This window comes from Daphnia pulicaria, chromosome 1 (assembly GCF_021234035.1).
Source record: "Daphnia pulicaria isolate SC F1-1A chromosome 1, SC_F0-13Bv2, whole genome shotgun sequence".
NCBI classification, from domain to species: Eukaryota; Metazoa; Arthropoda; class Branchiopoda; order Diplostraca; family Daphniidae; genus Daphnia; species Daphnia pulicaria.
This window is the reverse complement of record NC_060913.1, coordinates 29939559-29954291: the sequence shown is the minus strand read 5'-3', so window position 1 is coordinate 29954291 and position 14733 is coordinate 29939559. Positions and strand designations below refer to the sequence as shown.

At 41.4% G+C, this 14733-nt stretch overlaps 3 protein-coding genes across 3 annotated transcripts; 1 reads left to right on the top strand and 2 right to left on the bottom strand.

Moving 5' to 3' along the window:
* Positions 1–8143: 8143 nt before the first annotated feature.
* LOC124321392 (speckle-type POZ protein-like) lies at positions 8144–8524 on the top strand. The gene has a single exon (XM_046784227.1). It carries the CDS (start codon positions 8144–8146, stop codon positions 8522–8524), a length of 381 nt encoding a protein of 126 aa, XP_046640183.1.
* Positions 8525–11268: 2744 nt separating this feature from the next.
* Positions 11269–12007, bottom strand: LOC124321376. Its single transcript, XM_046784226.1, has 2 exons — positions 11986–12007; positions 11269–11933 (listed from the first exon to the last, which is right to left on the bottom strand). The coding sequence occupies exons 1-2, from the start codon at positions 12005–12007 to the stop codon at positions 11269–11271; spliced, it is 687 nt and encodes a 228-aa protein (XP_046640182.1).
* Positions 12008–12343: 336 nt separating this feature from the next.
* Positions 12344–13540, bottom strand: LOC124321360. The gene is made up of 2 exons (XM_046784224.1): positions 13433–13540; positions 12344–13384 (listed from the first exon to the last, which is right to left on the bottom strand). The coding sequence occupies exons 1-2, from the start codon at positions 13538–13540 to the stop codon at positions 12344–12346; spliced, it is 1149 nt and encodes a 382-aa protein (XP_046640180.1).
* Between the last annotated feature and the right edge of the window lie 1193 nt (positions 13541–14733).

Here is a 14733-nt window from a genome sequence, read left to right as displayed (position 1 = left end):
TCTTGGTGAAGTGCAGTCTTTGTTCGCGTGACGCGTCCCAAAGCAGTTCGTACACCTTTGAAGCTCTGCGATCACGACTTTTCTCTCCTTTAAATTCTTAGGGCATTTTGATGGCCAGTGTCCCTGGTTGCAAAAGATACAAGGTCTGCTTGCTTCTCTTGGACCTGTGTTGGAAGGAGGAAAATTATTTTCTGATTTTCGATTTTGTTTTACCGGGGTAGCAGAATTCATTGTGGCTCCCGTTGCCAACTGCGAGGCTGTAGCCGGAGGCGCTGCTTGTTTTTGTTACGGATTGCTTTGGGTTTGTTTTGGTTTTTCTGCCACCTTTAATCTGCTGAATCTCTCCGCCGCCTCTGTTTGTTCACGGATGAACTTGAGCATACAGTCGATGTCTGTAGCGTCGTTGGTTTCCACTTCCAACCATTTCTCTTGAAGTTTGTACTTGACCAATTTGATTAGCTTGGTCCCAAGGAGGCTCCCGTAAGTTGATTTCCCTTTTCCGAGAGTCTCCAACGCACTAATGTGGGATTGGATTGTAAGCTGAAGGTTTCGCAGAGCTGCGACGTCCTTCGCGACTCTTACTGGCTGTAGAGAATCCAATTTCTTAAAATGGGCGCTGATCAGCACCTCCTGTTTTCCGTAAGTTTTTTTCAGCTCATCGATGGCGATTTGGTAATATGCATCGGTGAGCTCTAAATTCTCGACAAAAAGACGGGCTTCCCCCTTAAGATATTCTTTCAAATAGTCAAATTTTTGTACCGTTGTGAGGCTTGAGGAATGTATGGCTGCGTTGAAAGTCTCTCAAAATGATGTCCACTCCAGGATATCGCCTTTAAAGTGACGAATCTGTCTTTGTGGGAGTAGCGTTGCTTGTGCGAATCCGGCCGGCGCGTTCACAGTCACATTGGGTGCGGCGGCAGCTAATATTGCGGCTATAACTTGTTGCATGTTGTCCGTATTTATCTGTTGGAACTGTTGCTGTTGTCCCTATCTTCTTCCTTTTGCTTTTCTATCTCCGCCGCTTTTTTCATTTCTTCTTTCCTCAATCTTGACTCTAATTCTTTCTCTTCTATTTTTTTAATGGCATCCCATTCCATCTGTTTCGTTCTCAGAATTACTCTGGCTGCGTTGATTTCGTCTTTTACATTTCTGCAATAATCTTCTTCTGTCTCGTAATCTTCTTGGGGCGCATCCATTGTATTCAGATCCTCTTGGATCTTAAGGGAAAGCTTCTGGAATTTTTCGAATGATTCCTTCAGATCTAGTTTCAAGTCTTCTAGTTCATTTGACGTCTTCAATGTCATTGTGACTAAGTCGTACGTCTTCAGCTGATTAATCTTTTTTTGTTTTTTGGCCTTTCACATTAGATCTTGATGTCTTTGTTGGTGGTGGAGCCATTTTGATTTAGTGGCTCCGTCTATTGAGTGAGAAAGAAAAAGAGATTAATGATTGCAATGCAAATTGAATAATTTTATCATTGAGTCCGAGATGGCGCAACGTCCGCGTCTTTCCGCTTTTGTTGTGGTGGCGTGATCATTTGTTGTGGAACACTCTATTTGCCGGTTGCCACTCTTCCTAATTAAGAATAATTAATATGGAGCTAGATTATTACTAGATCCGACAATATGATTGAATCACAAATTTTCAGTTATGGAGCTAGTTTGTTAACCGGCTCCGACAATACTTTGATCGAGAATGAGAAAAGGAGAAAAGAAATTTTTTTTTTATATCCGGCAACTTTGCACGATTTTCTTTTTTTTAAGATTTAAAGATTTAGAATGAGGTTAATTTTAGACACGTTTGTATTTAATGGCACTCGCCATCATTCCTGGAATACAATACGGTGTTTCAAGTTGACGGAAAAATAATTATTCACGCCAATGTTGTCTACTTTCACGACCCCTGGTGGAACCGCGGCCAACTCCAATCGGGTTTGAAAATACGGGCCTGGTTGGATCTTTTGGTGCCTGAAGATGCTCTGCTGCGATTTTTGCTTGGCTGGGTCGGATCAACGATTTGGCCAAAGCCGCTGCTACTCCAGTTACTTCGTCGTCCTCGGCCAACAACTGCAGGACGTCCTCCTCCTCCGAGCTGGAGTCTGGAGCCGCTGGAGCCGCTGTAGATGGCGCCGGCTCCGAAAATATCACTCTCCTTCCCGACGTTGACGCTGATGGCGCTGCTGTCGCGGTCGCGTCTCCTTCCTTCGGCTTGTAACGAATATCGCCAGCAAAAACCGGCTTTTGGGCTTCTGCCAGCTGTTCCGTTGTCAGAAATGTTCTTGCAATATGTAGAAAGCCGTCAAGTGGAGCCGGAGCGTGAAAGATGCGGCGGTCGTGCGGGTCTTCTCTCAACGGCCACCCCTTCTCCAGCACTTCCAGCACGTAATCCCTTCTGTTGAGTCGTTGGTGTTCGTCCGTTCTTAGGTCGCGCACGTCTGAATCAAGCACTCTGGCTGGGACTATGGGTCTATTCAAATAGGCCTCCCGTTTCTTCCTCGCGGCTTCCTTCTTCCCCTCCGGCGTGTTGTGGTAGAGCTTGGGTAGGCGCTCTTTTGTCCAAGGGAAAATCTATCCTCGAAGCTGGGCTGCTGCCCTCTCTATCCTGGCCTTTTCAAGTCCTATTTCTAAGCTGTCGGTGGAGTACCTTATTAGGTGCTCCGCTAATCTGCGGATGATGGTAAAAGATAACAGCGTTAATTTTTTTAATAGCCAAGCAAAGAATATGAGACACGGCCGGCTGGGGCGACTATAATCTGTTCGCCCCGAGGACGATTCTTTCATCACAAAACTCGCGCTAAATTCGATCAATGGATGGGGAAGAGACTACTGGAGTGACAAATGAGGGAGAGAAAAAATTCAAAATGGCTGCCCTGTGGGCGTTTTTTTACGATTAAGAGGCACATTTTACTTCCCAAGAAATTTTTTTACAAAATGGCGACTCTCGGCTTTTTACTACGAAATGTTCAATTAACTGTACTTCTATAGATTCTAATCTGTAGAGAATTTTGGGGTCTGGTTTTATCTAGACCCTGAAATTCTATTCTTTGGGCCGAAGGTAGCAATATGAGAAAGCAACATACAATCAGCAATTCGATTTGAGTCGAGAGAGAAGCGACCTTGGTTTACACTCGACTACGATTACCCGACGATTTTAATGAACAAGGGAAAATCAAGAGCCAAAGGAAATAACAAAAAAAAATTGGGAATTGAGCTGGGAGCAATATGGAGTGTGAGTCGAATGAGGAAAAATAGGAAAAAGGAAAAAAAGATACTAAATTCAATCCGTTGGAAGGACGTAACGTTTTAAAGGAAGTGCAGACCGGTTACATACCGAAAGTAGATAAATAAATTAACACTTGGAAATGAGGTGTAGACTCATCGACTTCTTTTTCACACTGATCTATTGATAGCTAAGAATGGGCCGTTTACACATTTGGGGTAGGGTAGAATGGTGACAATGGGGCCACCTAACGGGAGTCCCGAAGGCAATAATCATCAAGATGACGCGACAGGCGACTCTGACGGCCAGATCTGGAAATATGCTGTTGGGGTGTCGGTATATTCCCAACACCATCCTTCTAAGCGTGGGTTAGCACCGGGTTGTAAATACCCTCCAATGGTAAGCCGTGCTTGCCTATTTACCGCAGCAACGCCTCGGATGTAGTCATCTGCTGCCGCTCTTTCTTGATCATCCAGCTCTCCCGCGATGACGTAACGCTCGTTAATCGCCATGATACGCTCTAACACAGCTTCAAGAGCCGTTGACAACACCGCGAATATAGCTTGCGATACCCGTCTGTTAATCATGTTGTACACTCGCGTAACGAGGTTCGTGTGCTGGCGTTTTGTAGTGGTTCGTAGCCGGAACAAATCCGGGGCATTCATTAATTCCAGGTCGTCCATGGCGTCGGAAGAATGTGAACGTACGTCACACGGACAGTGAGTTAAATTTTTCAGAGACTTTCGAACAAGGCGTGTTCGAAACGAGGGACTGTGTTCTTTGCCGTACGTTCGTGTTCGTATGTTCGATCTGGAATGGTAAAAACAATTGTTAATTATCGAAACGTAGAAGCAATTAGTTTTCGGTCAGTATAGATACCCTTTCGGACGAGAATTATTTGAAATGAGTATGTGTGTTCGAAGGCCGTATGTTCGTGTTCATATGTTGATCTGGAGGTAAAATGGAATTATTAATTATCAAAATATAAGGCTAACAGGTTTCGTGAACAGTATACCTGTACACCCTTTCGGAATAGAATTGTTCGAAAGTCGAAACATATGCTGGTTGTGTTCGAAAGTCGATTGTATGTGTTCGTAGGTTCGACCTGGATAGGTTAAATTATAATCTGTTAATTTTTAGGTAAACAAACGAATAATTTCCAGTAATATAACGTAACAGGGATGACAATTTCCAGTGGTTAAAATAATTTAAAAACAATGTGCAGTTATTACAGATACGAGGCCAGCGTGTTTGTAACAAAGGTCAGGGACGGCATCCCCGTTTATCTCGTTTGAAGCAGAATAACGTAATATAAGTAAAATAACGGGCCACCGAAAACCACCCTTCAATGTTTTCTAAACATTGCCGAAAAAAAATTAAATAATAAATAAACAGTTTTCCGATAAGGACCAGGAGTCCCATTACTCAAGAAGTTGTCAGACATCGTTCAGCATAGTTTACTCCCACGAAAATAAAACAAAAAATATATTCAAACAAAATTTGATGTATCTTGCAGTCTTAATTGTTCTTGAAATTTCTGAATGTTAACCGTTTAGAAAAGAAGAAATAACAATTAAATGTTATTGTATGTACCAAATTCTTTAAATTTTTCTTCAGTCTTGAGCATAAGTGCAAAGTCCGCTTCGGATCTAAGTGCCGTTTTGCTCCATCAATAACGTTTCTTTAAATCCCATACTAATTTGCAATAAACAATTTTACTTAGCTTTTTACAAACGCACAAGAGAACCAAAATCAAAAAATTAAATGGATTTGATAAATTGGGAAAATCAAAGTAAAAACCGTGAAGAACCGTAAGAAGAAATTCTTCTCTAAATAATAAAAAAATTCACAAAAATTCAAATCATTGCTGACATTGCCAGTTTTACGTTTTTTTTAAAGCAAAGCTATTCCACGCGAAATCTGACAATCGATGGTGCCTTCAAAATTAGGATTCCATTCATTTTGGGGGGTTGGGTAAAGATGGGCCAAAAAAAGTGATTCTAAAAGTTTCAGAATTATTGCTTTAAAAGTTTGGGAGATATTTTAATTTTAATTTCTTTTATTGTTTTTGTTTGTTGCCTTTAACTGAAAAAAAATACATTTTTTGATTTTTCTTTAATTGTGACTTTATTTGTCATTAGAATTTTATGAAACCTAAATCAATCGACGTAAAATTAAATTTTGCGTCGATCTAACAATTTTTTTTTATTTAAAAAAATATATTTATTATCGCAATTTGAAAAAAATGAATCTAAAATGGATACACTTTAAAAATTCATATTAAATCAGTCAAAAAATTTGACAAACAGCGAATGTTTTTCCGAGAAACAAGAGATATGTTTACATAACATATAAAAAAATTGGGAAGGTTTTTTTTGTTAATCGTGAGATATATTGAAGTTTATAATCATACATTTTTGTGTTTTCTGCGTGTTTTTTCATCCCCCCAAGCTATTTCACTCCCTTTCGGTCGGCCATTTTGGAAGGGGGAATTTTTTAAACTCATAGTTAAAACGACTTTGACCTACGAGTGATTAGCAGAACAAATTATCTGAAAATGGCTGACCAAAAGGGAGCTTATGGTTAGTTTAATTGATTATTAACAAGCTATTTATATATGCATTGCCTTTCGGTTTATGCTAACCATTACGCAGCTGTTTATGCATTGCTTTAAGGTTTATGCATGATCAAAAAGTGGCACGAACGGCTTGCCATAGGAAATAGCTATTTATGTGTTGCAAAAAACATATCTATTACAAACAAATCCGCGCATCGACATCGTAAATGTTAGACCTGGCGAATGTTAATTTGAAAACTCTTCGCCCGATAAATCAAAATAATACCGGCCTACAGAAAAGTGGGATGGGAGCTGGGTGGGAGGTTCAAGAAAAAAAGGGATTAAAGGCGCTTGAGGTAGAGGTGAATAAAAGAGGGGTAGCTTTTATTTTCTTTGTTTTTAACGACTGAAGTAAAAGAAAGGAAAAGTAAATGCACCTTTTTTTCGGTGCCGCCAGATCCATTGTGCATGCCTCTAAACAAAAATTTTGTGTAAGCTAAACCAAACAAATGTTTGCCTTTACCGAAAAATTTATTTTCCTATACCTAAACTAATCATATATTGAAGGAAAAATCTCCAAACCACAAATTGTTTGCAACTTAGCCAACCCCATTTTTCTCAGAGGAGTTTTAGTTCACCAAATTTGCCAATTTTTTCTTTTTCTTTATTTTCTTTTCTCTTTTTTTTGAAATGTGTCATGAATCATGACTTTACCGAAAAATAAAATTCTTAAAATCAAAAAATACACATTTTGTTGTCTAATTAATAAACTTCAAATAAACAGCGTGCTGTTTGAGATGATATACAAATAAGCCAGTTAAAATAACGGTAACGATAGAGTAGCCTAACAAATAAAGGCTACACGCAAACCAGTGCAAACCGGAGAGTTTTAAGAAGATTTACTCCAATTTACAGAACTTACTGTATCTGAACAGGTTTGCATTTAGATGATTTAATGCATTTATAAGGGTCACCACGGAGTAACAAAGAGAACTCCGTGCAAGGGAAAAACAACAAAAAAAAATCAGGAGAGCTCTAAGAAAATTCATTTTAAAATTAAAGAGCATTGACACTCATTGACAGCCTTAATCAATTTTGATTAAACCATCTCAAAAAAAGGAAGTAATAACCATTATAATTTGCAGCAGTCATCCACGATATAGCTATCAGTTCCATTAGTCGTTATAAACTTATAAAATCGCATCAAGCACCGCATGTAAACAGGCTAACCCCTAACGGTTTCGTATCTGTTTTAGAAATCGCACAGAAAATTATATGTACGAAAAGCTGAAAATAAATTTTAAAATTGTATCAACGCCAGCAGCCGCAGCAGGTAAGGCCGAAGGAAAACAAAACGTCTGATTCTAAAATTTAAATTGGTCAGTCAAGTCTCGAAAAGTGTCGTGTTGTGTCAGGTATGGGAATCAAAGCTGTTCTTCATTATTTGACCTCAGACATAAAATAGCGAGAATAAAATGTATCTTTTTCCGAACCTTTTTCCGCCTTTTTCGAAAAAGCGAAACAATATAAAAACTCAGCAAGCGAGAATCAAATTTATGAACGCAAGGACTGTATATACATCAGTCGGAAACGAACGAAAGCCAAATCATTTTTAAATAATCTCACAAATAACAACTTTATAGAGCAAAAATGTAGGTAAACTTAATATGAATCGCTTCATTTACATTCGCTTGACTATAAAAAAAGATTGAAGCGATGTCGGAAATTTGTTGGCAGAACAAAATCATTTATGTCGTCGAATGTCAGTTGAACTACTGTCTCGAATTAGGCTACTTATACGCTCCAAGCTGAACAGCATCATCCAGCGTTTAGGCTATCATCTTCCGTGGAGATATTTTTTTAGCTCATATTAATATTGCTGCTGAAGGAGGAAGTAATAAGTCAAACTCTTTCGTTTTTATGCTGAGCGGGTTATGTCATATAGGCCATGATGGGAACTGAAGGATGGGAATAAGCAAAAACAGACCATCAAGCTTGATGCTCGCTTATTTGCTACATACATATATATTCAAAAAATGTAACTCTGCCCCGATGCCATAAAATTCTCCTTGAATTTTTATTTTTATTTTACACAGAAGAAATAAATGATAATTATCCTCTATAGGCAGCAATTCTCAGTCTATTATTAGCAGCTCAACTCGATTCAATGTCATAAAATACATCTTGACTTTGTTGTTGGTTTTTCCGGGTTTTTCACGGTTTTTTATCATCGCTGTGAAAGTTTAAAGCTAGCTATAGCTATAGCGCAAAGAATTAATAAGGACACGCAATATTTTGCTAAAGGACGGTAGTCTAACCATTAGCTGCGAGATTGAGTATATAACTAAGGAAGAATCCGTATCAAATATGGACATTACTGCTTGCGCTCAGCCATTTAATTGCAACGATGAAATGGCCCCCAGCACACTGGAACGATTATTTGAAGACGGGCAATTAAGCGGCGTTACTTTGAGCGTCCATGGGCGCCTATTTCAAGCTCACAAATGTATTTTGGCATCCAGCAGCAAAGTATTTGAGGCCGAGTTCAAGTATAATGTATCGAATCAAGTCGTAATTGAAGACATTCAACCTGAAGTATTTCAAGAATTTCTCCGTTTTATTTATACCAGCCGCTTGACTTCAGAAACGATGGAAACTATGGCCCCCAGACTGTTTTCAGCTGCCGACAAATATTTGCTGGATCAACTGAAATCCGAATGCGAGTCACATTTGCATCGTCAAATGTAGACTGAGAATTGCATGGAATTGCTGCTTCTCAGCAGCAACCAGATCCAGCCGCGGATAATTTGAAGCAAAGTGCGGTGGATTTCTTCCAGCGTTATCCACGTGAAGTGATGGCGACCAGCGGATGGAAAAAGACGAGACAAGAACATCCCAATCATTCTATTTGGAACATGTTGTAGGCATTATATTTACACGTCGCATTGTTTTATCTATATAATGATAATAAAACAAAATCATTAATATTTCCGGCTTTTTTTGAATTTAATGGATTTCCGATTTTTTATCTTGCTGATGAGGGCGAATCAATAAGTTAAGCTCTTTCGTTTTTATATTGTGCGGGTGTCATATGATGATAGAACTGATGAATGGGAATATAAGCAAAAACAGACCAAATTGCTTGATGCTCGCTTATTTGCTACATACATTATTCAAGAAATGTCACTCTGTCGTAATTGAAGACATTCAACCTGAAGTATTTCAAGAATTTCTCCGTTTTATTTATTCCAGCCGCTTGACTTCAGAAACGATGGAAACTATGGCCCCCAGACTGTTTTCAGCTGCCGACAAATATTTGCTGGATCAACTGAAATCCGAATGCGAGTCACATTTGCATCGTCAAATGTAGACTGAGAATTGCATGGGATTGCTTCTTCTCAGCAGCAACCAGATCCAACCGCGGATATTTTGAAGCAAAGTGCGGTGGATTTCTTCCGGCGTTATCCACGTGAAGTGATGGCGACCAGCGGATGGAAAAAGACGAGACAAGAACATCCCAATCATTCTATTTGGAACATGTTGTAGGCATTATATTTACACGTCGCATTGTTTTATCTATATAATGATAATAAAAACAAAATCATTAATATTTCCGGCTTTTTTTGAATTTAATGGATTTCCGATTTTTTATCTTGCTGATGAGAATGAATCAATAAGTTAAGCTCTTTCGTTTTTATATTGTGCGGGTGTCATATGATGATAGAACTGATGAATGGGAATATAAGCAAAAACAGACCAAATTGCTTGATGCTCGCTGCTGTTATTATTTCGGTCGTCGCTTGTATTTTGATGGACATTCGCAGAGTTTGCGTCTCATTCGAAATATAAAGAACCGTCTTATTGTTTTAGTCTTAGTTTTTTTTTCTTTTCAATTGGACACTTTCGATTCTCCTAACTGCATTTGCTTATCCTTGTGTTTGTTTATACCGTCCAGCTAATAATAGTCTTGTTTACGAGTTATTCCACTCGATTCATCATGTATACCCTTGTTTTCATAGTATTTTACGAGGAAAAAAGATACGAATTGTTATTCTCTTTCTCAGGGGATTCTCTGTAGCAGCCCAACTCAATTCTATGTCATGAAAATACGTCTTAGGCTATATTGCATTTTATTGATTTTTCATCAACACCAGCATGCAATAAGTTAAAAGTCGGCAGCTAATATAGTGCCTTAACCGGCCTTAACAAATATACATAACATATAAATCGCTGACGCTAGTAATATTCCTCAGGGTTGCAGGCAATGAAAGCCCACCCCTAAAAATGTCTGTCTCATAATACGCAGCTACAAAGTATTTAAATTAATAATTCTTTGGTTGCTCTTTTGGATCGATGTACGATTCCACTTCGTCGACATTTCTTTAACATATCGTTTAACGAGCAGCATTCTCTGTTGCTTCCTATAAAGTTTGTTCTTTATTCAAGAGAGGTTGTGGCATCTCTCTTGTCATCGTCGCATCCTCCTTTATATACTACGTTCTCCTCCTTTTTTAAATTTTGCCTCATTTGATTTAATTGCTGGTGGTTTCGTTGTTGCATCGTATCTGATTTTTTGTTATAGGAATGAATTGGATCGACAACAGAGAAACAGCGAATCATGTGTCCATGCCTCCCTCCATCAGTCTCCTTATTTGTGTGTCCCAGCCGTCCCGGCATTACGCATGTGAACTACTCGCGTCACAGAGAACGAAATAGACGGTAGAACGAGAAACAAGTTTTTTATTTCACGGAACGTGAACACGACAGGGAGAAATTATATCAATCAGAACGAGAGAAAACGTGATTCTTCTTGAGGTTTTTTACTCTCGACTGCCCGTCGTCTGCTGCTCTGCTTTCTCATCCTATGCTCTTTCGATGTTGCCAAGTATCATTGTGCCGGTGCACAACACTCCGGCCGCCATGATGGATCGATTATTCCGGTTGCGGATTACTTTCTGAAATGACACAAAGTTTAATTACTTATTTAATTAAAGTAGGTATTCACCGGTTTTGGTTTTAACAACGGCCTTTTGGACGACGCCTTGATTGTCGGGGAGGGTTTTTATCACTACACCAACTGGCCATTCTCCGCGCCGATTGTTTTCATCGATTATGATGACTTCGTCTCCGACTTCGAGGCGCTTTGTCGGACGGAACCATTTTTGGCGCTCGATTAAATTTGGAACGTACTTGCGCATCCATCTGGCCCAATACTGGTCTACGATGAATTGCGTTTGCATCCCGCGGCGGCGAGTAAGTTTTTGCGAGTCGTCTGTGATGGTTGGTGGAACGTGGGGCTCGTGACGACCGAGAATAAAGTGGTTGGGCGTGAGAGCTTCTGGTTCGCGGGGGTCCATATGGACGTTGGTGAGTGGACGGCCGTTCAACAAGAACATGACTTCGCTGAACACAGTTTGGAGTACTTCATCGGTGACTGACTGATCTTGGAGGACTGTGCGGAGTGCTCGCTTACTGGATTGCACCATCCTCTCTCAAACTCTACCAAAATGCGGTCCTGACGGTGGCCAAAAATTCCATTGGATGTTTAGCTCGGCAGCGTGCATAGTGACCTTTTCTGAATTGAGTTTGTCGATTCCTTCTCTTAATTCCTTTTCTCCTGCTACTAAGTTGGTCCCGTTGTAGCTAAATATGGAGGCGGGTTTTCCACGGACGCTTATGAAACGGCGAAGGGCGTTGATGAAAGCGTCGCTTGTTAGTGACCAGACTACCTCTAGATGAACAGCTCGTGTTGCGAGACAAGTGATTAGTAGACCATATCTTTTGTCCGTTTTTCTCCCGATGACAACATAAAGTGGGCCGAAGAAATCTAGTCCTACATTTGTAAATGCTGGTAAGAATGCTGGAAGACGTTCTTTTGGCAGGCTTGCCATAATGGGCGGTTTTGGACGGGAGCGAGACAGTTGACATTCGCGGCATTTGTACAGCATTTTTGAAATTTGACGTCGACCACGGGGCACCCAGTATTTCCATCGTAGCTCACTTAAAGTCCATTCTACACCTGAATGGTGTACCTTCTGATGGGCGTCGGGTATAATGAGGATGGTTAGGTGGTGATTAAGTCCTAGAATTACGGGATTGCGAGCCTCGGGGGAGATTTCAGCGTTTTTGAGGCGGCCTTCGGCTCGGAGAAGCAAATCTTGTCGATAAACGGATTCAATTTTCGTAAAGGAGAGGTATTTTTTACCTACTTTCCGGCGGATATGGCGGCATATTCTTGAGGGTATGCTTCGCGACATGCTGCTGACAGACATAAAGTAAGCGCTTGGTCTAACTCATCGGCCTGGAGAGGCGTTTTGTCTTCGGCGGGGCGATGTAGCTGGGCTACGCTGCGTTTCAAGTCGTTGAGGGATTCGTGGTGGCGAATTATTTCGGTAATAGGCGCTGATTGCTGGGACGGGATTGGTTCTACATTTACGTGGCCGACTGTTCTTTTTGGGCACCATTCGGTGTCGTTAGTTCCGAGTGGTAGTAGCTCGGCCTGTCCTGATTCGAGAGACAAAGGTTCCGTCAGAAATGCTGGTTCACTCAACCATTGAGAAAAAGATTCTAGCTTGGAGGGGGACATTCCTCTCGTGCAGTCGTCGGCGGGATTTTTTGATCCGGATATGAATCTCCATTGTTCTGGTTCTGATGCCGGAGAATTTCGGCGACGCGATGTGAGACAAAGCTGGAATAGTTGCAGTGGGAAGAATGGATCCAGCGAAGGACTATTTCTGAGTCCGTCCAGAAATAGTATTCTGCAATGGGCAATCGCAATTCACTTTTAATCGTTTTTGCTAGTCGAACAGCGGTGACTGCGCCTTGGAGCTCGAGGTGGGGGATAGAGTGTAACTTTAAAGGAGCCAATCGGCCTTTAGCAAGAACAAAGCTCAGATGAATCTTTCCCTTGGCGATGGTTCGAAGGTACGCTACTGCGCCAAATGCGTCGGACGACGCGTCTGAGAATAGGTGCAATTCGAACTGGCTATCTTTTAGGGGGAGATCTGCCGTTCTGAAACATCGTGGGATGGAGATTTTTTCTAACAATGGCAGCTCTTTGGACCAAGATTTCCATTTGAGCAGGATTCCATCTGGCAACGTTTCGTCCCAACCTAGTGCTTCTAAACGAGAGCCAGATTTTCGGGCCGGTACGCGTTCTTGGGTTGTTCGCCATGTCGCTTGAAACAGAATTTTTGCTTGAGTGATAACGGGTAGAAGGATGCCTAATGGGTCAAAAGTGCGGGACATTGCGGACAGCATTTGACGCTTCGATGTGGCCATTTCCATTGGCCGGATTCGGATACGGTAGCAATCGACGTCGCAAACCCATACGAGGCCGAGCAAGTATTCAATCGGCAATTTGTCGAAATCTAAATTGAGTGACTTGTTCGATCGTTCTGAAGCTGGAATGGAGGCTAAAAGGCGTCGGGATGAGGAAGCAAACGCCGTTAGACGGAAGCCTCTGGACGCGAGAGACTTGACGGCCTGTTTTGAGAAGAGGATGGCTTCCTCTTCGGTTTCGAACGATTCGCTTAAGTTGTCTGCGTAGAAATTGTCGACGAGTTTTTTAGCTACGGCTGGGAATTGAGAATTGCTGTTTACTGCGTGCTGCAGGACCCAAAATGCGGAAGTGGACGAGGAGATGGCTCAAAAAACTTGCGTCGTCATCTGTAGTGTTCGGAGCGGTTCATCATTGCCTGGAGTGCGCCATACGAAGCGTAATGCGGATTGGTCTTTGGGGGTGACTCCGACTCGGTGATACATGCTTTCTATATCTGCAGATACAGCGACTAAATACTGCCGCGATCGGAGCAGCACGCCGGTTAAGTTGGAGAGTAAGGCAGGGCCACGTAGGAGAAAGTCGTTAAGGCAGACGTTGTTGAATTTAGCTGAACAGTCAAAAACCACACGGATTTATTTGGTTTATTCGGATTAGTGACGAAATGGTGTGGGAGATACCAAACCTTTCCGAAAGGGAGTTGCAGCTGGTCGTACGGGACATCGATGGCGTAGCCATTTGCGAGATGACCTTCAATGATTTCACGATAACGAATAGCGTTGACTTTGTTTTCTTGGGACAATAAGCGACGTTCGACAGCGTAAAAACGCGACACTGCATGTGCGCGGTTGTTTGGCATGTTCGGGTTTTATGATTTGAACAAGAGATCGACTTGCAATCCGCAACGAATATTTACGATTGACGATTTTAGGATGCTGATTGCTAAACCGTCTTCGGGGGAGCTGGGTTTTGTCGCCTGAATGTCTACTCCGAACGTTTCTGTGCTGTAGAATTTTTGTACGAGGTCGATTAGCTGCAAAGTGGGGGATATTCCATTGACGTTTACACTTCGCTTTGCGCTCGGTCCGCGGATCAGAGAGGGTGGAATTTTTCCTACTACCGCCCAACCAAATACTGTTAAATTAGCGCGTGGTTCGTTGTGGCTGGATATTCGAGAGTCTAAAATTTCGTGCGCGTCTACTATATCCATTCCGATAAGCAATTCTACTTTAGATGAGTCGATAGGAGGCAAATTTAAGTCGGAGAGGTGGGGCCATTCAAATTTTTCTGTATGCCAGTTGATATTACGTGGTGACAGCTGGATATCTGGGACGGTGAAGGCATCGGTTACTTAAAATGTCCTGGCTTTATCGGCAGATTCAATGACGAAGTTGACAACGCTAGAGTCGAGTAGAACGGCGTTATGGAATGACCCAAATCGTATTTTATGATTAGCTCCTTTGATGCGAAGCCTTTGTGCGAGAATTGATTTTATAAGAGTGGCTTCACTACCAGGATCAAAAACGCCGAATGTAAGGATGGTTTCTTTGTCACTATGAACGACTATTGGGGTTATGGCGAGTAGGACGGGTTTCGGCGACGTTTTTGGTGCATGAACTAATAAAATCTGGAGAGTTGCTTTACCTTTTGGCTGAAGCTTTCCAGGAAAAACGCGTTC

Excerpts from the sequence above, each read along its gene's own strand:
- LOC124321392 (XM_046784227.1), top strand. The coding sequence starts at position 8,144 with ATGGACATTACTGCTTGCGCTCAGCCATTTAATTGCAACGATGAAATG.
- LOC124321376 (XM_046784226.1), bottom strand. The coding sequence starts at position 12,007 with ATGCCGCCATATCCGCCGGAAA. Across the intron at positions 11,934-11,985 it reads GCCGCCATATCCGCCGGAAA|ATTTGCTTCTCCGAGCCGAA; the intron begins GTAGGTAAAAAA and ends TTTATCGACAAG.
- LOC124321360 (XM_046784224.1), bottom strand. The coding sequence starts at position 13,540 with ATGTATCACCGAGTCGGAGTCACCCCCAAAGACCAATCCGCATTACGC. Across the intron at positions 13,385-13,432 it reads CACTACAGATGACGACGCAA|CACGCAGTAAACAGCAATTC; the intron begins GTTTTTTGAGCC and ends TGGGTCCTGCAG.